This window comes from Aythya marila (assembly GCF_965140915.1).
Source record: "Aythya marila genome assembly, chromosome: 5".
Taxonomy (NCBI): domain Eukaryota; kingdom Metazoa; phylum Chordata; class Aves; order Anseriformes; family Anatidae; genus Aythya; species Aythya marila.
This window is the reverse complement of record NC_139046.1, coordinates 7071249-7098546: the sequence shown is the minus strand read 5'-3', so window position 1 is coordinate 7098546 and position 27298 is coordinate 7071249. Positions and strand designations below refer to the sequence as shown.

General features: G+C 38.1%; 1 protein-coding gene across 7 annotated transcripts in view; it reads left to right on the top strand.

The window, feature by feature from the left end:
• PPP2R5E (protein phosphatase 2 regulatory subunit B'epsilon) overlaps positions 1–27298 on the top strand; it is a 74726-nt gene that overhangs the window by 39782 nt on the left and 7646 nt on the right. For all 7 annotated transcript variants that reach the window (XM_082760441.1, XM_082760438.1, XM_082760439.1 and 4 more), the window contains 10 exons: positions 1579–1775; positions 14120–14221; positions 16127–16219; positions 20617–20747; positions 20841–20900; positions 21521–21629; positions 22656–22709; positions 22811–22861; positions 23734–23853; positions 24897–25024. In XM_082760441.1, coding sequence (XP_082616567.1) covers positions 1579–1775; positions 14120–14221; positions 16127–16219; positions 20617–20747; positions 20841–20900; positions 21521–21629; positions 22656–22709; positions 22811–22861; positions 23734–23853; positions 24897–25024 — 1045 coding nt within the window. The remainder of the gene's footprint in view (positions 1–1578; positions 1776–14119; positions 14222–16126; positions 16220–20616; positions 20748–20840; positions 20901–21520; positions 21630–22655; positions 22710–22810; positions 22862–23733; positions 23854–24896; positions 25025–27298) is intronic.

Here is a 27298-nt window from a genome sequence, read left to right as displayed (position 1 = left end):
CTTACCCAAGCCTAATGAGTAGTTGACAGGTGCATGCTATCTTGTTTTGTTAGTTAAACTTTGCCAAGATCTTCGTTGTTCTTTGTGTAATACAGTTTGAGAACTATTGAATCCTGTCACAGCTGCGTTGCTGTGTATGGAAGGTTAAATAAATTATTGTACTTGTCAGTTTAGAAAGCATCTAGCATATTTATTTGTACTGAAATCTGTATTTATTCTTTTCAGTGATTAAGCAGTGCCAGGAGTTGATGCGAAGTACATGTATTATGACCTTTTAATATTTCATAGGTCTTATGATTTGAGACTAGTAACTGTCGTGTATGTGGTTTTAAATTAGACAGATTTGTGTTTTTTTGTCCTTAAAAATACTGTAAAGCTACTAACAGCTTGCAGTGTTTAGCAAGTATTTCTTGACGTGATGTGTTCTGTGTCTTAAGAAGTTTCATCCTAGGTTGGCTTTTAAACTTGTGTCCAAGTTTTAAGAAAGAAATATCAGTTCTTTACTACTTAATTTTCAGTTCTTTACTACTTAATTTTTCTATCAACAATTTTTCTATGATCAACAATGTTTTTCATTTGCATGTGGTATTGTTGCTTTGAAGATCACTTGCTGACACACCATTTGTGCCTTGAAAACAAATTAAAAAAAACAAAAACAAAGAGGTAGATCAAAGGAAGTGAAGTACCCTCTAGTTTGAGGGCATATTTCAGAATAAAAATGCATATTTAATTTCTGCAGCTCTTCTGTATTTGTTAACTTCTTACGTACATGAACAATGAATAAACTGAGCTTTCTGTGCACTTGTGATAAACTTGGTAAACTAACAAACCACTAAGAGAAGCTGATGTTCCCTTTATTACTTTAAGTCTTACCCGCTGAGAACTAAGAAAAATGAGAAAAAGTTGTAAGTAGTACACTCTGCTTACTTTATTGGGCAATTAAATATTAATATTCCGTGTGATATTTTTCCTATTAATGCATACTGTGTGTTTGTAATACAGCAAAAAGGCCTCACTGTTTCAGTAAAATTGCAGTTGATTTTGCTATGGAAACTGTCAACGTGGGGGTAATGATTGAGTCTGAAAAACTGTCTGCAGAATTAGTCTTACTGTATGTTCGTATAGAGTTCTATATTCATGTATATTCATACGCAGTTCTAAGTGACGCAGTATTTTTGGAAGTAGCTATTAATCAAATGTGATCTGACAGTTCTTTCATCTTCCTTTGGTGTGGAAGTTAACAATGGGGAACGTTAGCCTCCTGTGAAAGTAGTGGTGTATTGTATTAAGTCCTGAATGCTGTTGCATTTGTATTTTCCACTCAAGCCTGGACTTCTTTTGTGAACCTTATTTTCTTAATAGCGGTTGATTAACTTACTACTGCAACATGTTGTTTGAGATCGCAAACACAAAATAATAATATAGTTCCTACAGGGGGTGGGTGCATTTGTTTATCTGAGCTCTGTTTTATGAAAACTGCATGAATGCTGCTTTTCTTTGAAATTAATCTTCAAAAAGAAATCCTGTTTCATATAAAAAGATGCCAGACTCACCAAGATTTCCTTTCTTGTTTCATAGACGTTCCATCTTCAGAGCAGCCTGAACTGTTCCTAAAGAAACTTCAACAGTGCTGTGTCATTTTTGACTTCATGGACACGCTTTCAGACCTTAAAATGAAAGAATACAAGCGCTCCACTCTTAATGAACTGGTGGACTACATTACAATAAGCAGAGGCTGTTTGACAGAGCAGACTTACCCTGAAGTAGTTAGAATGGTGAGTTTCTTCTTTCTCATGGTCTCTTTAAATCCACTTGCAGCTCCAGTTACACGTTGTGGGCGAAATTGAACCCTGGAGTAGGTGGATTAAATGAGGCCTTTGGTTTGTGTTTTCTGCTAGACATCACTTGGGGATGATTCTCCAAAGGCAAAGTTATTAATTTTTATATATATACTTAATTAAAGTCAAGTAAATGATGGTTATTATAGTGTAAGAAGTGTATGAAAGGAAACCTGGCTTGTTTCCTGATCGAAAGACCCAGCAGACATAATATCAGAGCCTGTCTTTCTCCCCTGTACCCTTCCCTCCCCAGTATAAATAATGGAACAATTTTAGAATTTTCTTTTCTTTCTTTGAACTTTATCCAAGCATTTGAGTTTGTACTGAACTCTGAGATAGCTCAAAGTATGCACGGGTAATTAATTTTAAATAATAAATGGTAGAAACGTTGTAATAGGAATGGTGTGAAAATTTTATGGGTGTATCATGTAAAAGCCATACCTTATCCATAAATTGTCAAATAATGGTATTTTCAATCTAAAATGGTAACAGAATCAAATGCTATATTGTGAAGAATATTCATTATAATTGGCAAAACCAATCTATGTTTTGAAATGTTTATTCTGTACTGCCGTATGGAACTCTTATAACCTGCTATCTAAATGAAAGGACAATTAGTTTCAATGTCAATTTGGTGATGTTGGTTTCCTAATGGTGGTACCAGGTGATCATGGAATCCACTGGCTATATATGTGCTGTGAGAAGAGAAGCGTGAATAGATTTTATATTGCAGAATATGTGTTCCTTATTTATTTCCTGGCATGCAATTACATGCTGTGTTGCTTGTCTGTAGTATTTAGAAGTAGCTGAACATTGTGACAGAATCATCCAGCACTTAATAGTGAATTGAAAAGCAAACAAAACAACAAACAAATGTTAAGTGTGTGTGGAAAAAATCCTAATATGGCTTCTTAATCTGTCTGCATTTACACAAAGTCTACAATTACGTGATGAGACTGCTCCTTCATCTCTCCTGCTCTTCCGTTTTCCCTCCTGTGCTGGTACAGTCTTCTGAAGGAGCTGCTGCTTTTCAGTCATTTGTGTTATTTGTTCAGCATGAGGTCTAATGCACCATTCAAATACTGTCTGAATACAGAGTTCCTAGTCCATTGCTGAATTCTTCTGCTGGTGCTGCATTGTAGCATCTGAATGGCTTGCAAATGGTACTTTATTCTTCCTGGTACCCCTCCAGGTGAACTGATGAGATCATACTTCCTGTATAGACAGGACACTGCACGAATAACTGCAGTAAAAATGGGTGCTTTTTTGGTACATAGAAGACACCTTGAACCTTGCTTTCTGTAAGAATTTGGTATTTATTTCAATGTTTCTGTTTTTGAGATTATATTTTCTCTTTGACTTTGTTTATAGCATTTTTTTTACCATAGCAAGAAATAAAAAACATCTGATCAGTAACTGCTCATAATTCGATTTGAAAAATATTAGATTTGAATAATATATCATAACCTGTGAAGCAATCTGAACATGAACCTGTAATGAGACCCATTTGCTTGTGTGTTCTACAGTCCCTGCAGTCGCCTAGGTTGATTCACAAAACTGTTTTTATCTTAAGGAAATGAGGCATTGCCTAAATAGTTTGAAAAGCAGTTTTAAATAATTTACTTAAGTGTAGTCTCTAACTGTGATATAGAGCAGTCACTGCAAGTGAAGACAGTGTGATTTTTTTCTGGTGGATTTCAGATATTTGCTACTGGAGATTCAGGAATTTCAGTCCATCATTTTTGATGGAAAAGCGTTCTATCTTCTCCTGTATTCTCATGTTCCTTTCAGTGCATCCTGCTCTTCTTATATCTGGACTCTAGTGCTGAACTCAAGCCACGTTTTATCCTTGCTGCCATGGTACTTAAGAATGGAAAGACTGAAGATATTCTCAAGCCCTGTAGCTGGCTAGTCAGTAGCCCAAGCCTAGTTTATTTTTCAAATAAAAAAGATGCCTAACTCATTAGGGAAGTGGACATATTTTTTTTCTGAAATAATTTCTGGAGAAAGTTAGAATCGTAGACCATCATGAGGTGAAAGGGGGGACCCGCAAGGATCGTCAAGTCCAACCTCTGGCAGATTGGACTGCAGGTATTCTCTATTTTACAGGTGGGCTATGTAGTATAAGTGCTATTTTTCCTCCTGGTCTTTGCCTGTAAAAAGCAAGACTTCTCCAGTATTGAAGTACTGAACTGAGTGAGTACAGTTACACAGGTCACAGAGGCAAAGGTGGGATTCCTAATATTACAGAAAATAGGTTTTTAGCATAGATTACCTGATAAGCAGCAAACATTAGTCTGATTTGGTGACAGCAAGTGCTGTGGTGTGATGTTTGGTCTGACTTTTCTATGCAATAAATGCATCTTCTTGTTTCAAGCAGAAGGTGCTTACACTGTAATGCCAAGACAGACGTAATTGGACGCAGTTGACATCTGGAGGTCACCTGTGCAACTGCCACCATTGTCTGCTTCCTAGAATTTTCATCTAGGTCTCCAGCTGGGTTCACAAATGACTTGTCAAACTGACAAGCTCTGACCTGTCACGATAGCCAAGAAAACAGCAGCATCTGCAGCCTTACCAGATCGGTGTCTGCACTGCCTGCCTGCCACAGTTGTCATGGGAGTGTTGTGGTTGAAAGACCAGTGTCTTAAAACGTACCATAACAGAGCACAAATGTTCTTTTTTTCCTTTGGAATGTCTTCCTGATTTTTTTTTTTGCGCTCAGATCCTAGGTTGTGACATGAGTGCAAGAATTAATTGGGCTACTGAAATTTGGAATAGAAAAGAAGAATTCTAATCACAGGGGAAAAGCAAGCAGCTGTTCTGCAAAACGTGGCATCATTTAAGAGCAGAAGAAAAAATGCAGCGGTCTGAAGCTGATACTCTAAAAAAAAAAAATACTTACATTTATAAAGAAGAATTAATGGCAGAAGTACTTTCTTACCTTAGTTATTTAAAACGTCAAAATAATTGGTATCTCTGGAAAAGCCTTAAAGTTTTACTAAATTCATGTATATTAGTGTTCTGTTTATGACCCAAATTTTCAGATTTACAGATACTAGGATAGAGGAAAGCTGCCTATCAAATTCATCAGAAACTCAGACTTTTAATTACTTTTAAGATGTGGTACTGTCACCATATAAGGATTTGAAAAACAGTCGTTTGGGGTAGCTAGCATGACAGCACCTGGGCATTTTTACTGTTGGTCATCTTAAATGCTATTAAAACCTTGCTTCCTAATCATAATATCACATTTTCTCTTCTGTGTATGATATGATATTGTTTATAGCTCGGTTTGAAATCACCTGGCTATTTCTCAGCCTGTGTGCCTGCTTCTGTAAACCACTCACTTCAGCTTGGTATATGTAGAAGTGCTGTATTGTGGTGTTTGTTTATTTTAAATTACTAATGGTCACCAAAGCCAGTCTGCAGCAGCTTCATCACTGTCATCAATATGGCTTGATGGGGAGAGCTGCTGGGATTGGTGTTACTGGCGTAAGCTGGACACATTTATTCAGAAGGGTGCTGCTCAGCGCACAGCCCCTGCAGTTTGGATGCGTTGTTCAGGAGGGCACATGACATTCTCTAGAATTAGGCTAGTCTTAGGAAAAAAGGTCCTTGCCAATTAAAACACTCTCTGCTAAGAAGGAAATGCCAGTAATGTGACTTTATGAGCCAGTAATTGGACACTTCGGCTAAAATTTGATCCTGTCTGAGCAAAATGCAGAGGCTTAAACTAATGATGCCAATTTTGCTGGTAGATTACGCCGTGGTAGTTGACTGAAATAAATGTTTGTTGTTATCTACAGTATCCTGCAGGGTGTACATAGTACAGCTTTTTGTGTTTTCTGGAGATTGACTTAGATTGAGGAAACTGATTTGTTTCATTTCAAAAATCAAAAGACCGTGGAAATTAGCAAGTTGTTAAACTGAGAAATCTGGATGCATCTTCTCGTTGGTGAGGAACATATAAGCTCTCCTCCTTGCCTCTTCAGAAATTGGGAACTCAACCCAACATTTTCTGTGATGTTTATGTAACATGCATAGATGCTTCTCAGCCCATGAGAGTTGGTTAAACTTTTTTGAGAGGTAGCTTTTAGAATAGAGAATTACTTTGGTCTCCATTCCTGTAGGTGCAGAAATATCTCTAGTTTCCTATTGTCCTCTCCCTTTTCTCTAATGAATAATCAAGTAAAACAAACAGCAATCTCTATAACCAAAATCAAATACCAATATATATATTAGGTGTCTTGTGGCTTACAACACAGAGAAAGAAACTTCGATTAAGTGAATATCCAAGTAAATACCACAACTTTCCGTTGAAACCTCAGATTCTAATTCTTTTCTGTAGACATAAACCCAGAGGAATTCCCTTCCTTTTCCTGCAGGAAGGATCCTTTCAACAGATGTAAGACCAGATTCTGCTCTGGAGCTTTTTGTGACTGATACACTAAATATAAAGAATACCTTACTAAGCCATGAATTTTGGGGCATGTTAAAATACTTTTTTTCTTGGCTATTTGTTGTCTGTTGATGGGCATTATGAATTGCTTTATAGTCTGTAATTTTGCTTATGTCCAAGTGTTTTTACTCAGCTGGGCATCTGAGCTCCACCACAGCCGCTCTCTCACTCCCCCTCTGCAAAGAGAAAGGGGGAGGAAAATATGACGGAAAAGACTTCAGGGTTGAGATCAGGACAGGGAGATCGCTCAACAATTATTGTCATGGTCAAAACAGGCTCAGGGTAGGGAGACTGGAGAAATTTATTGCCTATATTACTAACAAGTTAGAGCAGTGAGAAACTAAAAACAAACTAAAGACACCTTTCTCCCATCCTCCTTTCCCCAGGGGTGCAGGGGAACAGGGGATGGGGGCTGCAGTCAGTCCCTGATGCTTTGTCTCCGCTGCTCCTTCACAGTCCCTCCCATGGGATGCCATCCTTCCTGAACTCTTCAAGAACTGCTCCCACACGGCTCCGTCCCATGGGGTCTATCCCCCAGGAGCAAACTGCTCCAGCACAGGTCCCCCACGGGCAGCAGCTCCCCCCAGCCCCCCTGCTCCTGCGTGGGCTCCTCTCCACGGGCTGCAGCTCCGGGCCGGGGCCTGCTCCTGCGGGGGCTCTCCATGGGCCGCAGCCTCCTCCAGGCCACATCCACCTGCTCCACCAGGGACTCCTCCACCCATGGGGGGGCTGCAGCATGGAGATCTGCTTCATGTGGGACCCATGGGTGCAGGGGGGACAGCCTGCTCCACCAGGGGCCTCTCCACAGGCCTCAGGGGAACTGCTGCTGCCTGCCTGCAGCACCTCCTGCCCTCCTGCTGCACTGACCTTGGGGGCTGCAGGGCTGGGTCTCACTCCTTGTTCTCCCAGCTGCTGCGGCACAGCAGGTTTTTTCCTTTTCCCTTTCTTAAATCTGCTATCCCAGAGGTGCAAACAACACTGGTTGTTGGCTTGGCTCTGGCCAGCATTGGGTCCATTTTGGAGCTGGCTGAAACTGGCCCTTATCTAACATGGGGCAGCTTCTGGATTCTTCTCACAGAGACCACCCCTGCAGCCTCCACTACCAAAATTTTGCCATGTAAACCCACTACAGTGTTACACCCTATGTGCTAAATATTCATCATACTTTTTTTTTTTTTTTTTTTTTTGCTCTTGGCTAGAACTCTTTATGCAAGTCTATCTTTATTCAGTCTTACTTTTTCAGTTCATCGAAATCCCTTTGCATTTTCTCCTGTTGGTTCAAATATTTGATATAAAAATATAACACTGAATGTCATTTTTAGGGAAATAAATAAAACCAGTTACTCTTCTAAGAATTGACAAATAATGCATCTTGTCTAATACAAATTTGATATATCTTCTGGAAGTGTGCGAAATAGTAGGAGTTGATCTTCAATTCAGCTTGAATCAGAAGAAGAAAAGATTGTTTTGAATCCATCCCAAATGCTGAAAGGAAGCTGCAGTGTCCTGGGACACCCCCCAATGGACTTGGAGTGAAAATTTTCACATGGGTGCACCTGTGATGAAACAAACATGCCATTGAAGTTTACAAAAATACATAAAATCATTTGGTATTATAACTTATCTCCTCTTTAACCTGAGGTTTATAAATTCTGTAGAAGCAAGAAAAGAATCTGTTTTCTTTTATGCATTATTTCTAAATTCCTGTTAGATGCTTTATAATATTCACATTCTTTATACGCTTAGTTTGTATTAAAAACAATACTTACTAAAGGAAGAGGCTCCAGCATTCTCTGTTCCTTTCAAAAACATCAGTTGGAGGCAGCTCCTCTTGCAGCAGTTGTCCCTAATAATTTTTCTCGACAGTCTGTAATTAGGTTTACCCGTATCCATTATTCCTCCCGCTGGTTACATAGGCCTCTCGTTCGTCAGACTTTATCTGCATAATAGTACAGTGGCTCGGTCTCAAGCAAAGAAGCAAACTGGAACAATATTTTTATTCCGAGGAGTACTTGGATGTCAACTGCATTTTTTGTTTGTTGGTTTTGTTTTGGTTTTGTGGAAGAGGGGTGTACAATCCCACCCTCTGTTTTGGCTGTGCCATCTTCTTGAATGCCTTCCTAGCATTGCACCTGCCAGCAGGCTCAATGTGAATCTCCTGGGGGATTGTTTTCTTGGGTTTTGAAGTTCTGTTTTGTTCCTGAGGTTGGAGTCTGAGACGGTTTGAGTTTTGTGATGCGGTCTAGAGTTCAAGTTCATGCACTGGCAGACTTCTTGCTCTGTTGCCTGCTGTAGAGACAAGGGTCCTGCTGGTACTGTGCGCTTTGGTTTGCCCAAGATAACTGGGTTATTTCTATGATATTGTGCTGGTATAGAATTAGGTGGCATGCATTAAATAGATTTTTCTGAATTGTCTCAAAATATATTTACGAGGCGATAGTGGTGCATGGAGTTGTTACTAGCAGGGTACCCTGCCATGCTTTGGGTCTAGGTGACCTAGAGGGGAATTTCACAGCTCTGGTTTCCAGCAGGCAGAAGGTGTACCTGTGAGCCTAGGGATATGGCAGTGTTAGCACTTCTAACTCAGATCATCTGCATGCTTTCAAAGTGCATCTCCCATTTGTTCTCACTGTACTTTGATGCTTGTCATAGAGAAATCTTGGGGTTTGTGAATTACATTCGTTCCAGACAAAATGTGTACTTCAGGAGCCTGCCTAAAGCTCTCCAACTCGCTAATGGACTTCAGTGCAAGAGATCACTAGAAAATAAGTCCTCCCTCCAAATAGAGGTAATGTGGGTTTTTAGGACCTGAGCACCAGCCATTTTGTTGTACCAACCTGCTCCAGTTGCACGTGCCTGTTTGCTAACACAGCCATATCCTAAGGATCTCAGTTCTACCACCTGCACATCTTAATGGGCAAAAAGCTGCTGCTACTGCTAAAGTGGGTGATAAGAAGTCAACAAGCTTAGGAGACCTGATCTAGAGCTAAAATCTTGCAGGTTTTTGATAGTATTTTTAGAAAAAAACATGAAGAGGACCCACCTGCCCAGTGGTCCAGATAGTTGACTGTGTTCATGGTCCATAGTTCATGTAGCCTGGCCAAAAGTAACACTGCTGGGCAAAAAGAAGGTATATAATAATGTTTATGTTAAACTCTGACTGTATTCTGGCAAGAGTGGTGCAGACAGAGACTTGACCATTTTGTGTGACTATTTTGGCTATCTTAATGAGAATTTTTGATGCAGCGCACGGTTCAAAAAAGGGAAATAACAGGGAGATGGTCTGGCTTTTTATACATACCCCAATGCATCTGGCATGCGTTATTTGGAGGGGTTATGAAAATACAGGTGGGAGCTTAATGGAGGGTGGCAAAAACAATCACAGGATTCAAAACAAACCAACATCTGCCTGAGCTCTGACTGTTTAGCATCAAAGAGGTTGAGAGGTGTCATTTATATAAATGTGTGTGTATGTATATGCGTTACGTATGCATAATGTAAAAATACATACACATATAGAGACATGCTGTGTATGCAAATATGTATATGTATATGTATGTATATGTTGAAGAGATCTGATGGTTTAACAGGAACCAGTGGGACTCAGGCTAGTTCAACCTTGAAACCAAAAGTAGTGCCCTAGTCAAATTAGTAGTAAATCTTCAGGTTACGAGAGCTGGTGGAATCATGATATGTCAAAATAAAATTGGGCTTTTCTTTTTGTAAGATGTGCTGTCAAACTTCTGGGAGCGGTGTAACGGGATATAAAGAAAGATTACAGCTGAGTGACTGCAGTAGTCACTTCGGGCTCTAAAACATGTAAATCCATGAGCAATACTAAAAACAAAAATGCAAACCCGTGTATGCAGATGTGCTTCAGAAGGACGAGTGCCAGTGCCTGTTCCATGAGATGTTGTGTCTCAGTTCCAAGAGTTTCACATATGCTCTGATCACATTTTGTTGTTGCAGTGTGCAGGCGAGTTTAAGCAGTGTGTGTGCACAGATATCCAGTTTCAATCTCATATGCGCAGGGGGTTTATTTGGACAGTTCCACACACCGGTAACAGAAGAACAGGTGTTCCTTGTGCACTAATTCATTTATCCTGTTTTATATAGCTAATACATTAAACTTCCCTGCATGCACACTGTTTTTGTTTCAGGGTTCATTCAAGAAAACTATTGCTGATAAAAATCTTTCTTCCAAACAGCACGGAATATGAGCACCGAGTTGAAATTGAATTTGTGAAGGGTTTCTGCTATAGCACTGATTTTATTGTGCCCCAGTGAGGGGCAAAGAGAGGGCTTCTCAAAGCAGACATTTATTCCTGACGTCAGACTTAAGCTTCTTAGCACTTTATTTTCAAAAAGTTAATATAAATAATAATATATTTACATTTCAAGTATAACTATGGTGATAAAATCAGAGCATTCTTGAAGCCTGTTACTTTCAATTGTGTATTCATACCTTTGTAGTTGTGGATTGCCAGGTACCAACCCTTGGATCTGTCCAGAACTTAGGGTTCATCCTTTGTGGTGGTACCAGAGCAGCCTTCTCTATCTTTTCGTTTCAATTTTAATGAATTGATACTTCTTTGTAATTGCCTGGAGGTTTTCTCAGAGTTGTGCCTGAGTGACACAGGCATTGAGCTCGGAGGCTTCTGGGCATCTCCAATTTAAAAATCAATCACGTTGGCTTTTCCCACTTGATCCTGGAATCTTACTTGTTGCTGATGGATTAATTTCACTGACCTGTTAAATTGGTTTCTGGCACTTGGGTGTTCAGGTTGTGGGGAAGGAGCAGTAAGCTGTTTTGTGCCTGCTTTGATGTGATCTCCTGTAAGGAGCAGTCCTGGAGAACAGCGTGCGGACAACTTGGAGCTCACGGTAGGGAAGATCTGTCATGATGGAGCTTTCTAGACTATCAGGCTTCAGGTTTCCCTTGCAAAAATAACATCAGGGCTTGGAGGCGCTCCTAATCAGGGGAAGATGGAAGTCGGTATTGATTGGTAGTCATTTGTGTTGGCCGTGGGAGAGGAGTCATCAAGAACTGCGTGCGCAGCCTGGCAGGGATGTCCTTTGGCTTGATAACTGGCCGGGGTCAGAAGGGAAGTGATTCATCCATCTCGCTGAAGGAATTTTGGCACACTGCTTGGGCCCAGGGATGAATACTAAATAGCTGCCTTCTGCCTAGCGGAGAAAAATTACTCTTTCCAGCTCTGAGGCGGCACATCCCCACCTCCGTGTGACGGCTGTCAGTCCGTAACGCGCAGCTGGGCAGCTCGAGGACTTGGTGCCTTCGGTTCTCCCTCGGAGGCTTGTAGGCATCAGGCACCCAGCGGCTGCTGATTCACAGGAGCGTGCTGCAAATTGGCACTGCGGGTAAGCGAGCTGTCGTGCTGCGTCGGGGTGATTAATGGAGCTGTAATGGCACGCATTATCTTTGGAAATGATGATCCCCCTGGGAATCACCTGAAGATAACCTGTTCTGTCTGTTCTCCTCAGGAGAATAGCTGCAGTTGGGCTCCCCATCTTTGCTCCTTGTGCAAAAAGAGAAAATTAAAGAGAACAAACTCTATACGAGGACTGTATTCTACCTTGCCTTGCATTTACTCCTGTATGTTGAATCTTTTATGTAAAATACTGCCTTTGAGTTGTCTTAAAGCTTCTGTCTCTTTTTAATGCACACTCCAGAAATCATTCAGGCTTTCTAACAAGCTTAAGGTTCAGGTGTCGGTGCTGGCACTTCAGTCGCTGTTGTTGAAACCTTTGTTGTTCTGTCGTGCTGGTAAGGCCCTGGCACTAACCGTATGAAACTTGGATTGCCTTAATTTAAAGCTTACAAGAATTTGTATTTGATTAACTTTTAATTCTGGCAGTACATACTTTTCCTTGCAGGTTTTGCTTGTGCCATACTTCAGCATTTGTTCCAGTTTTAAAATGTTAATAGCTGATAAATACCGATCTTTTCTGTGATGGTACAAATTTCATTAATCTGTATATCACTACATTTATATCTCACAAGAATTGCCTATTTCAAATGAAGTTTAAAGCAGAAAAAAATAGCTGCAGACTGCTTTTGATTTTGCTAGTTCCCTATTTTTGTTGAAGTGCTGAGAAAGTTGGTATTTTCAGATGTGAAGCAGTGACCAAAAAGGCTTCAGTAAGTATTGCAGAATCCCAGATGTTCGGATGGAAATGTTCCTATTGGTGCCTTCCCCTTTTTACTTGGGAATCTTTTGGGATTTCTTCTTTCTGTTTCCTTGTGCCCTGATACAGAAACAACTCTGTCCTCGTAATTCATCACTTTCCTTGTCTATTTGCTCATCTACCTTCTGTATCCTCAGGGATATAGAAGGGGGAGCTCAGGAATCTCTGAGGAAGGACAAACTGAAAGCCGTGTCTTTGGGAGCGCTTAACCTGGTTTAGAAAAGTCTTCTCTTGGAGGGGCTTTTGAGAGAACTGAAAGAATCAGGGAAGAAGATGGAGAAGAAGGAAGGAGAATGTCTTCTATTAAATGCTAGTAATCACCTGGCAGGTGTGCATACAGAACTCTCTCTGTATGTACGTTCAGTATGAGCACAGGCTGGGAAGTGCCGTATTAGGGTTGAAAGTCATGCGACTTGACAACAGATTTACATGGACAGGGAAGGCTCCTGTAACACTGCTTTAACAGTAGTGAAATACTCCCTCTTGTGGCAAGACGAAAGAAGTCCAAGCAGAAAACCCATCTGGCCAATCTTTTTCTGTGCTCTCTGGTTTGCCATATTTATTCTTCAGTTAGCCAGTTTTGTGTTTTTCCCCTTGTGTCCGGTGAATATTCCTCACTGGTATGTACAACGTGTGCTTTCCTACAGCTTCTTTTTGCTTCATCCTTTTATTTATGCAGTTCCTGAATCTCTTTTGTTTATCTTGCAAGTTCTAAAACTTCACCTTAACTTACAGTCTGTTTTCATCAGTACCTGGATTGTTTTAAACTCTTGCCTTTAAACTGCCCTTTCGTATTAGGTTGCCAACATCCTGAAAACATGCCTTACAGACTAACTTTCGAATATTTACAGGAGTAAAAGGCTGGAAAAATAAATTAGGGTGCTGAAGAGTATGCTACTTCTGTTTCTTAAATAGATTAATTTGTCCGAACTGCTATGCAGGGGTCATGTATAAACAGGATTAGGAGATAACATGCTGCTTTTCCCAGCTGTTTGATTAACCAGCTTAGAGATGGGTCAAATGCAGTGGCAGAGTGTAAAGAAGGCACACCACCACCTTCAAAGTGCAGAAGAGGCCCTGCAGCATGTTTACAGTTTATCAGATTTGCTGCATAATAAGCTGTACACTCCATTCAGCAGTATAATTAACTCAGGAAACCACTCCAGTTGTCTCTGCTTTGTGAGGCTCGTGCCATCAGCAAAGCAGCCTCAGCAAAGTACCTCTAAATGAGATTAAGCAAAGTGAGGCAACCGTGAAGTAAAATCTGGGCTAAGCGACAAGCAAATAGTATTTGTTGCTTGCATTTAGTACCAAGTTCTGTGCTTGGCACGAAGTGTCCAGGCACATAAATGATGGCAGATGAGGATGATCACTGGGAAGGAAGGATGGGATGATCACTGGGAAGAAGTGTGGAAAGCTGGAGAAGGGGAATCCAAGGTTGCGAAGCGATGGGTTCCTTTGACCTATACCATTTATAAAGAACTTTGTCATGCATAAGTAAAAGAAACCCTGCTTATGCGATAGAAGACACGTAGAGTAGGCATAGACACAGTCCTGAAATCTAGCACCTGTTTGAAAAACAGATCTCATTATTCTTTCTTTCACCTTTCAGGTATCTTGCAATATCTTCAGAACTCTCCCACCTAGTGACAGCAATGAATTTGATCCAGAAGAAGATGAGCCCACCTTGGAGGCATCGTGGCCACATTTACAGGTTTTTGATCATTTATCTCAAAAGAAACGCTTATAATTACTTATTGTATCTAATCATTTTCAGCAGGTTTTTTTTTAACCTGTGAGTTAGAACTAGTCTCCGAGATATTATAACAAAATTCTATTTCTGCTCTTCTAATGTTGCTCTTGGCTTTCAACACAGTACCTACAAAGACAGGAGAGTACTTTGTAAATTTGCCCCATGTTAGAACTTTATTTCAAACTCGAGTTGACGGTGTCTCTTACATTCTTGTTTTCCTTTGCTGATTTAAAAATTAATTTGTTTTCCAAACTGCTCTGATGCACAGGTATTTTTCAGCAACATCAGCAAAGGCATTGTGGGGATGCTGCTGCAGCAGTTCTGCTTTACTCAGGATAGTTAACTTTCGTAAAGAAAAGCATGCAGGCGTTGACTGCAGATCAGAAAAACAAATGAGAATCTACATCCCTATCTGTCTCCCTTCCTCTCTGTGGGTTGAAGTTTGCTTTCAGGTGGTCATAGCAGGATGCATGCTCACTGCTGTCTGTCATCACTTCCTCTGTTTCTCAAGTGTCAGTGGAAGGTATTTTGAACAAAAACATGAACTAATTTTGGAGAAAGACATCATAATTGATGGTAGTGCAGTAGTTTCTTTATAGACAATACAGGTGCAGATCCTGTCTCTGTTATCCAGGACTGTGACTTATGCCACAAGTAAATTTAGAAGAAGTTTGCCTGAGTAGCAGTTTGTGAAGTCTAGGAGTGTCTGTGAGCAAAGACATATGATTGATCTCAGCTTGAAACGAGTGTTTTATTTGACAGTTGCATGCAAGTATTTGCCTATGAGCAATTTGTTTCACTCTTTCGTTCTCAGATTTAGAATCCATCGGAACGTAGGTTTTTACCCCTTATTTATAATAAACTTCACAAAATAGAAATCTTAAAATCTTCAAGGAAGCTATGGACAGCTCTGCCTGCCTGGAAACAGCAGAGGCAGATGCATCTGTTATCCTGTGTTCATTGACATTGGTACTGTAGTTTTAAAAGTCACTGTTTAAAAGGAAAGGATGGAAAAAGAAATATCAGACAGAGAGGTATATTTGAATTCACATTTTGTTTTGATATTTAAGCGTGACACTCAAGTTTATGCCACTGTCCATGCAAGTTTAGGATGCTGAATAATTTCCTGATAAAGAATACTAAGTAGCAATCCCCCAAAACTGAAAAGGTGCAGTAAAGAGAATTGCTAGCTGGTAGCTCATCTCATCAATGACAGGTCAGAGTTGCTGTCCTACGAGGCCACTGGAGTGCCTTTCACTTCCTTTTTGCCTGTTTTTATACTCTTTTTCTATATTGAATAAAAGTGAGTAGTTTGGGCAGAGATCGAATTGCATGAAAGCAGGCAGGTTTTCTCCATCCCTCTGGCTAATTGTTACAGTAAGTTAGGAAATCCTGATTAAATTCTGTTTTGTATTTTTTTCCATGTTTCAAGTTGCCATAGAACACTACTCTAAGCAGTTTCTAAATTAAATTAAATATTTCCAACTGTTTCACCACCTCTTTCAGAATCATAAATTTCTGTATTTGGTATGACTTCCGCAGTTCAGAGACAGTTTAAATGTGCTTTCGAGTTACCCTGGTAAGCTTTAGGAGATGATAACAAGCATTACAAGATGGCAGTGTGTTCTTGGTGATGAAATGTCTCTGACTGGAGTTAAATAAGCAAAACTAACTTACAAAGCTTATGTATTTAATTTTAACATTAAGGTAGCAATTTGATAATAGAGAATGATATTTTTCATTTTTAATCCTTCAGCTTTGTGGAAAAATAAGTATTTTATTTTGTATGGAAAGAATTTACTGAAACACTTAAAAATACAAAGAGTAATGAAGTCATAAACTAAAACATTTTTTTCCCTTTTGCAGCTTGTATATGAGTTTTTCATACGATTTTTGGAAAGCCAAGAATTTCAGCCCAGCATTGCCAAAAAGTACATAGATCAGAAATTTGTATTGCAGGTAAGCTGATCTGTTTTCTTTAAGGCTTCGTTTTGCTTTTGAAAAAAAATTACTTTGAAAAGATGCTGTTTGGAATTTGAAAGTGAAACTCTATTTGCATCAGAAAATTATAAACAAGTGCTTACAATGCAAGTTGTCAAACTAGAGATAGAGGAAGTATGTGTGTTTATATGCAAGTCTCTGTTGCTGTAGATATATACCATACTTGGACAGGCTCCAGTTTTAATATGTTAATCAAAATATTTGACTAGCTGGAAGTGAGAGTGAGCTGAAAGGATAGCTGTTGAGAAATGAAAGCCTTTCTGTCAAGTCATCTATAAATGCTGCCATCTAGAGAGACTACTTTAACCCCAGTTTTAATGTCTTAATATTGTTAAAATATTTCTGTTGGAAGGGGAAGCTATTTTTCTCTACTGGAGAGCTGGCAACAAGGGCAGAAGTTCGTTAACAAGCCTGTTCCCCAAGTAGCATTGGAAACAGTGATGCTATAGTGCTTGGGGAGGAAGTAAATCAAAAGGCCATATAAAGTTCAAGCTCTATTAGAAGCATAGAAGTAGCATCAGTAATAAACAACATGGAACAAGGAATGGGAAGCTTTATCTTTGAAATTTGCTTGCCATTATGCCTGAGTGGAGGAGAGCCTCAGTCAGTGAGCTGGTAGCCACATAGCTGGCATGTTTCATCCTCCTCCTCCTGCTTCACGTGGAACTATAGCAGGTAGACTTCTCTGCTGGGGAAGTTTCTCCCAGACATCAACAGAAGTCAGAACAGAGATAGCTGAAGGAAGGTGTTTTCTGGGATAAACCAGGTAACTTCACAGATAGGCATCCTTTGCCTTTTTGTCTTCAGCTTTCAACAATACATCTGTCTTGTGTTTTCTGTTCCCACGGTGAATTAGTGGTTCCCATTTAGAACCACTAAATCAGATGGAACTTTGTGTTTAAGGCAGTCTGCAGCTTGCTTTTGAAATCATGGAAATTCATAAAGATTCCTACTTAGCTGGAAAAGGGAGTTGCCTTGGGGAGTGAGACTTGAATAAAAGCCAAACTAGATATGGCAGGAGAGACTCAGCGTTTCTGAATGCCTTTCTCTCACCTCTTCTTCATGGAGCTTTTACTTTTCTCTGTGATGCTCAGGCAATAAAGGTAGTGGTTTTGCTGCCCTTGTACATTACTCATATAAAAAATACCTGATAAACTTAGCAAAGAAAGCAGTTTCTATTCTTAAATTCAAAGAAGGGACTTCAGTTCCCTTCTTAATATCCCAAGACCTTCTTTCCTCTAGAAGAGCATTAGAATATGCATGTTTTTATTTTATCCATCTCCTAAATATGAGAGTGTTTTTTATGCGGATCAAACCTCTGTGGTGGAGCTTCCTTTTTTGTTCATCCAAATATTGATTTGAACAAGAGGTTGCAACAATCTTGTCATCCAGTGCCTGATGGAGATGTCAGAACGTGACTGGGGGGAAGTCACTCTTGGCAGGTTTTTCCAGGCTAATTTTATTTTGTTCAGGTAGAGCAGGATTGACTTAGAAGGAATGTTTGTGTTTGTCTTCCAAATCTAGAGAATAAACGTTTCCAGGTGCTCCTATTACATGCTGCTGAGTTTGTTTGTGACTGATGGTATCCTACTCACTTAAACCTTTTCAAGGCATTTTTATGGTTTGATGATTTTGATGATTTTATGATTTATGCCCTTTTATGATTTGGCACAGCAGGTGCCAAACACTTCTAAATAGGTCTATGACAAAGATTTTGAAGATCTTATTAGTCTTCAATAAATCTGCTAAATGACAGAATATATCTCCTGAAAGGGGGAAGTGTGATATTTTGAAACCTACGTATCTGAAATGGATGATACAACAATTGGAGCTTAAAAGAATTCTAAGAATTTGAAGCTCTTGCCATATGGTTAGGTGATGCATTTTTATATAGTGCTTCGTATCGTGTGTCAACTGAAAATTCATGTTTTTCTATCAAAAGTTCTGCTGAGCCTTACATACATGTGCAAATAGATATATTTCTGTGTCTATAAGCGTTTCCCTGTGGTCTATAGGAACTTGAGTGTGCTTGCGCTTCTTCTTGCAGTATTTTTTTGTATGCCCAGAGTTAGGAACCTGTGATTACAAATGACTTATATTGGAAACCAATTTGAGCCTTAAGAACTTAAAGCATGTTGGGTGTTTCATGACACCAGTAGTACAGCTGTGACAATCTTCCTAATCAGCTTTCTCTTATTTTTTTAAATTTGATGGACTTCTTTGAAATGGGCATTTTTCAAGTTTTTTTCTTGCTTGCTTCTTGTTTGCTTTATTTTTTTTTGTTGTTGGTTTTTATTTGTTTTATTTAAATACAGATTTGTTGCTGGCTTTCAGCTGTGTGTTTTGCTAAAATGTTGTGCACTAACAGTGTAACTGTTCATTTCTAAAGACCGCTGGTACACAGCCTGAAATGGTTGGCAGTGGTTGCTAAGAGACTTGCTGTTGAAATACCTCCACAAGTATCTGTGTTGCTGTAGGTTGCTATTTTGGAAATTTTATTTCCCTTTTCTGTGTATGTTTAGTGTCAGAGTAGTCATGCAAATTATGGAAGTCTTGCAGCTTATCCATAAAAATAAGTCTTTATTGTTGAAAACTGATAACAAATTGGACAAATCAAAATAATCTTTTTTTTTAAATGACAGAATGAGTCTGACTTCAGTAACGTTTCCACAGAGGACCTGTATTACAGAACTGGAAATATAAATATTTTGCTCCTAAAAACAATCCAATAAGAAAATTAAAAACATAAGTGCTTCCAGCTGTTTGCTATCTTTGGGTGAAATTTGCTATTTGGGGAAGGATGAGGTGACTATTTATTTATTTAACTGCAGAACTGATTTAACGAATGAATGTGTTTATAACCTCGAGTGGGCAGCTGACAAACCTTGTAATTTCCTCATGAAATTCCCACCACAGCTCCTTACTGCAAGGAAAAGTGGGATACATCTGACACAATGAAAAAGAACACACACATCAGTCCTAAACCTAACTATTAGAAAGCAAAATCCCAGAAAGCTTAAGACTCTTTAATCATCTTTTTCTGTTTTTTTTTTTTTTTTTTTTTTTTTTCCCTCCTTAACCTCCTCAAAATGGAGTAGCAGTTTAACAGAGATAAGGTAGCATATATAGACTTACATATCAACTTATAATAGGTGTTTATAATTTATCTGATTGTAAAAACAAGATAATTTTGTTTTCTACCATTCCTGTAATGATTTTCTGGCAGCATCTTAAACATTTGTAAGGTCTCTTTGGCATATTTAATTTCTCTTGCAAGAGAGGTACTAGTTCACAGTTACTTTATTTTTCATGTAAGAGAGATAATGGTTCCTTTTGATTACTAGCTTAGATTTCATTATTTTCTGTGTAGTTGTTTTTTGTTTTTTACTTTGTTTACCTTTAAATTCATTCCAGCTGTCTGCCAAAATAACAAATGTTGTGGTGTCAGAAAAGATGGAGAAGGGGTGAGGTGAGACTCAGATATTTGTCATAGATGATTCAAGGGGAATAGAACAAAGATGTGTAGCTGACATTGCTGCTGCTTGTTCCGTACCTTAATTCTAAAAGGCAACTTAGGGTAGCAGTGTTCCAAGATATATTTTGTACAATAAAACACAGAGGATGGTATTCTGTTTTGACTGTGTGCCACGTAACTATTTTGCTGTTTTAAAATCTGATTTAACAGTTTCTTAGTAAAGTTTTTTTTTTGTATGTTTTTGCTTTGTTTAAACTGAATTGAAGATAACATTTTGTTCAACCTGGAGGATTAATTGTCCTTGATTCTTTGATTCATGTTGAGATTAGTGGAGATCCTGTGACAGCGGATCCAGTGCTGGCACAGATGTCAATGTTGAGTCTTTCCACGTTGTGCAGGCCATGTAATCACTAGGAAGACTTAAGAGCTCATAATATAAATTACAAGCAATTAGGAAAAATGTGACTTTGACACAAAATTGTGGGAGTAAAATATTAGAGCAAATGAGCAATGTCTTTCAGTTCTTCAGAGTGAGGGGGTAGGTAAATTGTCTTAATTTGTAGATGCGACAATATCATATTATTTATTTTGGGGGAGGAAGAAGGCAGCGTTTTAGAGCCTGTTAAACAAAAGTGTCTTTGTTGTTGGAAGATTTCCAAATTTTTATGTCAGAAGTGAAGATCAATAAGCTGAGCTTCGTGATGTTGTATCTGGGTTGCAACAGATTTTTTAAATTCTGTATTTCTACACCTTGGGTAATATAGATGTTCTTACTCGTATAAGCTTGCATGAATTTAACTGTCATATAGAAGTCTGTGTCATACTTGTCAAATGTAAAGTCAATATTCAATTTTTGTTGTTCTGTTTCTTTTAAACACAGCTGTTGGAGCTATTTGACAGTGAAGACCCTCGAGAACGGGACTACCTAAAAACAGTCTTGCACAGAATTTATGGCAAGTTTCTGGGTCTTAGAGCATTTATCCGAAAACAGATTAATAATATTTTTCTACGGTAAGTTGTGGGAGAATGTATTTTTCTCTTAGGAACATTGTAGGAAACTGATACATTACTGATGTTTAACTTTTTTTTTTTCTTTTTTTTAAGATTTGTTTATGAAACTGAACACTTCAATGGCGTAGCTGAACTGTTGGAAATTTTAGGAAGGTAAGTGAGTCTTTATTATCTATCTCTAACTTCCATCCTGAATGTGTCAGAATAGTGTCAGACTTAGAAGGAAGTATTGCTATAAGCCCCTATTCTGAAAACAAATGTGTGCATGTGGTCATCTTTAAGCTCATGTGCAAATCTATCACATTTTTGCCAAGAGTATTTAACTGGGTGCAAGTTACAGCCAAAGAAGTGTTGGATGGATTTGTGTGTGTTACACTTCATTCTTGCATGCTATAGTTTTTTGTTGTTTTTTTTTTTTTTTAAGTATGCTAACAGTGTGAATGTTTCAAATGTAATTCTGGTAAGTTAATTACCCAAGAACACCTTTTGTATATGAATTTACAGAACAACAAAGGCAAGTTCTTATCTGTTTGGCAACAGGTTTGTGCAGCTGTTTATATCATTGTTCCTAAGTCAGAGCTGAATTACTACATAGATATACTGCACTGCTAATATAAAGGAGGAGAAAATTTAGCACTTGTTAAGACAGCATGATCCTGCTGTCTGTAAACAGGTGCTGACTGCTAAATTATTTGAATGTAGAAAGATCTTGTTCAGACCTTCAGAATGTTTTCTATGATAACACTAACAAATATTTCTCTTCTAATTTCTAGTATTATCAATGGTTTTGCTTTACCTCTTAAGGCAGAGCATAAACAGTTCCTGGTGAAGGTGCTGATTCCTTTACATACTGTCAGGAGTTTATCACTCTTCCATGCACAGGTAGAATTTATAAAAATATTTTCTGATCAGTTAGAATGATGATTTTTTTGTTTGTTTGTTTGTTTTTGCTATTTAGGAAATTTAATTGACTAGCACATAAAAAAGGTGGGGGAAAATTTTTGTAATGTGGGACAATACAGCAGTTTTTTATTCTTTTGCTATGTTTTTTGTGATAAATATCTTCTATTCTGATTAGGTAATTAAAAATGTAACCTACATGTATAATTTTGTATAAATAAAAATGTAACCTACGTGTATGTTTAGTAGCTTAACTCTTCAGTTTTCCTCTCTGCAATTTTCCCATTCTCACAAGGTTACCTTTCTCATTCTATCATCCTCTTTCCGTGTCCCAAGAGGATATCCAGGTTTCTTTAGTCTTGTCCTGGCTAAACTCTTCATCGCTCTGGCAACTTTCTGAATAGTAATCCCCTCACTTTTGCATAACCTTAAACGTTTTCACTCACAGACCTCTTAATACCGCGTTTATGCTTTCATATGTCCTTTTATACATTCAGTTTTCATTATGATATTTTTCTTCTGTTACGTGATACCTGTTGCCTTTCTGTCTGATCTTCAGATAGTGCAGTCTTTGTTCTGCGTTTCAAGCAGCACTTGCTGACTATGTTACAGGTTTTAGCTGTGCTAGCACATCTTGTGAGTTTTCATGATTTTGCCAATACACAAGAAGTGTAAAATGTTATTTCAGAGAGTAACAATCATCTAAACTTCTGTTATCTTCCTGTTTTTAGAATTCTGAGCTGCTCTGGTTTTTAATTGTGTATGGTACTTTGTCACCTTAAGGTTTTTGTAACGTGTTACCTGTTGTTCCTGTGAACTGGACTTTGAATGGATTTACACAGTGCAAACTGCATCTCAGTGTAAAATTGGATACATTTTTAGAAAGCTGTATAGCATCTTGCCTTGAGCCTCTTTTTTTTGTTGTTGTTGTGGCTTCTTAAAATATTTTTGTGATATCTGTATAGAAATGTTCTAACTTCATTTTCTGAAATCTTTTTCTCTTCACAGCTGGCATATTGCATAGTACAGTTTCTGGAGAAAGACCCCTCGCTCACAGAACCAGTAAATATTTTTCATACTTTTTTTTTCTGTCATAAACAGCTTATTTTTTTCATGAGGAATTTAAAAAAATATATGTCTAATTTCTTTTTTTTCTTATTCAGGTCATCAGAGGCTTAATGAAATTCTGGCCAAAAACCTGCAGTCAGAAAGAGGTAAATGACATGCTAGTATTAACAACAACAACAACAAAGTTAGTTTGCTCTATGATATAATGTGCAGGGAATTCTTACGTTTCTCCAGGTAGATTGCACATGCTGTATTGGATGTTGGTGTTAGTTCTTGTAGAAGATTTTCTATGCTTGAATTCTGCTTTTTTGTTCTTTTGTTTTGTATCGTTTTCTGGATAGTTTTGACTATGAAGAGAAAAGCTTCTGATAGCCATTTCTACTCACAAAATAAGCTCTAGTTTTTACACAGAAAATACAATTTTGTTTTGTTTTAGAAAGGGGACAATAAATATATAGAGGATAGATTGGAAAAAATGTTCGATTTGGAATTGTTTATATGTGAGGAGAGTATTTTCCCAGGGTGTATAAAGAATGTTTTATTTTCTGGGTTTACCCGCTGAACGTGTTAAGAGGCAGTTAATACTTAGCATTTTTGTTTCAAATTCTTAATGCAAATCTGAATATCCCTGAGATTTCATGACATAGCAAAACTGTTATTTTCAGTATTACTTTGAAAAATGAGTTAAAATTATATGACTTTCTTTAACAGACTTAAAGACTTGGCTATTCAAAGTCTTTGTATGAGACTAGGTTTTTCAGCATGGGTATCCTGGTGCAATTCTGAAGTTTGCTTTAAAGGACTACCAATAGAGCATTTGCACATACTTCTTTCTTTAAGAAACTAGATCCAGAAGCTGTCAAAGCTAGAACTGATTGGGTTTTTTGACCAAGGGTCTTGTTGAACTGGTGGGAGCTTCTATTTTTTCCTGAAGTGGTGGGATTTGAGGGTATGCAGCATTTTATTGATAAAGATAATTCATAGTTGTTGAATTCAGTGCTTCATTCCTTGTCTGCAGGTCATGTTCCTAGGAGAGCTGGAGGAAATCTTGGATGTAATTGAACCGTCACAATTCGTCAAAATCCAGGAACCCTTGTTTAAACAAATTGCCAAGTGTGTCTCTAGTCCTCATTTTCAGGTCAGTTTGTATAGGAATGTATAGCCTCAATTTCAAACATAAAACCCCCTCAAATGTAAATACTATTTTATATTATGTAGTTTAAAATACTTGTTCTTCTGGATTTCTATGGAAAGGTATGTTGCAGTAGATGTTTAGTTCTGAGTTCTATTATAACATTTTAAATATATTTGGGGTTACAGCACAGAACCTAAGCCACATAAGAGTTTAAATTTTATCCAGGCAGACTTTGAGCCCTTATAGGTATAGGTACTCACTGTATGGCCTTTGGACTGATAGGCCCAGTAAGATCTATTTGCTTACTTTTTTAATGTGTCTCTTGTTCTACTACCTCCATCCTTCTCTAAAGAGATGTCTGGTTAGAGGTGATTGATCCCATAAACTATTTTCTTTCTTGCATGATGGTGAGAAGGGGGATGAATAGGAATTAAGTTTAATCATATGCGAAGATGAGACAGGATTCATGGCTTGTATCATCCCTGTATTAAGTTACGTGACCTGTCCTGGCACAAAGGCAGATGGGAGTGCTGTAGGCTCTTCCTTGGGCTACATCTGTTTTAAACACTATGTAGATCAGTGTTTTCCCTCCTAGTTTCCATCTCCCTGCCAAGGTGATTCTGTCATTAGTCTTCCCCACATTTAAGACCTCATCTCACGTATTCCCTGCCTTCTTCCTCTCGTATCCTGGTGCTGTTACTTCCAACTGGGAAGTCACAGGATTGAGAGAAAGGGGAGATGGTAAGTCCTTCCACTTGCCCTTCTCTTCCATAGCTGCGGTATTGTTGCATCATCTGCTCTTGGTCTTCAGTGAGTCACACTGTATTGTTCAGGGGAAAGAGAAAATGGATGCTGTGGGATCTGAATTACAGTACAAAGATACCATTAATGCAGGTTATACTATTGATTAAAATAGAGTTTTATTTCCCAAATTAATGATTTCTGTTAATTCATCTTAATGAAATTTCTATGACTTGGTTTTGCTTCAGATTATTACAAAAAATGTATCTGAATTCCCATTAATATTTTATTCCTTTGACTCAAAGGTGGCTGAAAGAGCACTGTATTATTGGAATAATGAATACATCATGAGTTTGATAGAGGAGAATTCAAACGTTATACTTCCCATCATGTTTTCCAGCCTTTATAGGATTTCTAAAGAGCACTGGAATCCGTAAGTTTTTGCAATTAAATTTTAAATTACCTCTTGTCAAACTGCTGATCAACTTAAGGAAGTGTCTGCTGAAGAATGACAGAACAGGAAAGATCCAGATTCAAAACTGACATGAGCAGGTGCAGCTCTGTTCAAGCCAATATAAATTAGACCATGCTTAAGCTTGGCTCAAAATGTTATTAATTATCTGGTATGTAAACAAAAATCAGTACCTTATGGGATAAAAATAAACCTTCTCATAAATTGGAAGGAAGAGAAATTAGATGTTGCATTGTTACTGAAGAAAAAATGTTGCTCATCAAGCATTTCTCGTAAACAGATTTTTACAAGCTAGTTAATGTGTTAAGTGTGTTCCTAAATTATCTGGAATAATATCACTTGGCATTAATAAGGCTTTGTGGCTGTACTGCGGATGGTACTGATCCCACTGGTAGACTTCTGGTACAAGCATTTTTCTAAACATTTATGCAGCATATATAAACCAGTATGTTATTAGGTTGTTTTTTTTTTTTTTCAAAATGCATTTAAATACAGCTGTTCTCTATTATGCACAATCGTAGAGCAGTAGCTTCCTACTGATATCCTCTTAATTTGGCTTTTTGATTTTTAAACTTGATGACGTAGTAGAAAATGTTGTCATAAAAAACAGTGTTACAGTTGGATGTCACACATACTCTACTTCGGTTGAAATGTGTTTCTAAGCCAGAGTGGTGACTGTTTAGTAAACCCAGTGTGCTGTGGTCAGGTCCCAGCTGATTAGGTAAGGCCTTACTCTAAAGTATTTGTAAAACATGTCATCTTTAAAAAGGTAAAATATGTCACCTTTTAAAAAAGGCGGCTGAGGGGAGGGAGGCCTTAATGTTCTTTACAGTTACCTTAAAGGAGATTGTATCAAGGTGGGGATTGGGCTCTACTCCCAAGCACCAAGTGACAAGATGGGCAGAAATGGCCTTAATTTGTGCCAAGGGAGGTTTAGTTTTGATATTAGGAGAAATGACTTTACTGAAAGGGATCTGTGGTGTTGGAGCAGCCTGCCCAGGGAAGTGATTGAGTCACCATTCCTGGAGGTCTTCAAGAAACATATAGATAACAGAACACAAAAAAAAAAGACACTTTCCATGGCATTAACACTGCATTGCGAGTCTCAAACCAGCCTGCCCAACCTTTTGTGCTATGTACTGGGATGCTTCTGGTAATAAGAATACGCCAGCATCCCAGATCTCGGAGTTTTATACCCACAGGAGTGTTGTACCTTTGACATGCAAACTGGGTTAAGATACATGTGAAATAAAGAAGGTATTTAAGGTATCTTTCTAAGAACATTCTTAAATGCAGGCAACAAAAATGAAAGCTTATTGAAAGAAGCGAATAAGACGGGGATGGGGAACTGGCGCATTTTCTGGATAGGTTATCTTTAAATGTTCCTTGCACCTGTAGTGTTCATTTACTTTACTGGATGAAGAGTTGTTTCATAAGCAGATCTGTGTCTGTATATGATAACTTTAGTATTGGGTGAGGAACTTGGATTTCTTGATAGATAGTCTATTCAAATTCTTTGAATATTTTCAGATTTTTTTCTCTTTTTTTTTCATTTTTTTAGTTGTTTATCTTCATCTCTGCCAGAAAAGAATTTTGAACTCTGGATAATCAGACTATTGGCAGACCCATATTACTTTGGAAATTGTTATATTTTAGGTTAGTTATCTAGTCAGATGGTGTAAAAGAGTAAACTGACTTTAACTTTCTTGAACCTTTGTGGGACAAGATGCCTTTGAAACCTTTTTGAAATTACTAGGATTATACATCACCTCTTATATAAGCCCACTTGTCACATTTTATGCAGTTAAGCAACGAGAAATAAAATAAGTGATATATTGGCTTTTGTGTAAGGTCAGGAACAGCAAAAAGCAAAGAAAGCAGAGGTTTATATAGATGCTCTATACTGCTTTGCATAGGTACTGCAATATCTCATCCATAAGTTTTTTTTTTTTTAGATTTATTTTTTTGATATACAAACGTGAAAATGAATATGAAATGTAGTGGTACAAGGAAATCACTCTTGAAATGAAGCCTTGTATTTTGCAGAGATGCACTGAATATTCAGCTTCCTAGAAAAAAAAAGTTAAGGAAATATGAATCATTCCCTTCTTGTGTTTAAATTCTGTTACTTCTGCAAGCATTGATGATTTTAATCTCTGGAGTTGCATTCAGAATTGCTCCACATCAAGAGCTATTACATCTTCAATGTGATAGCTTTCTGTTGTTACCTTTTAC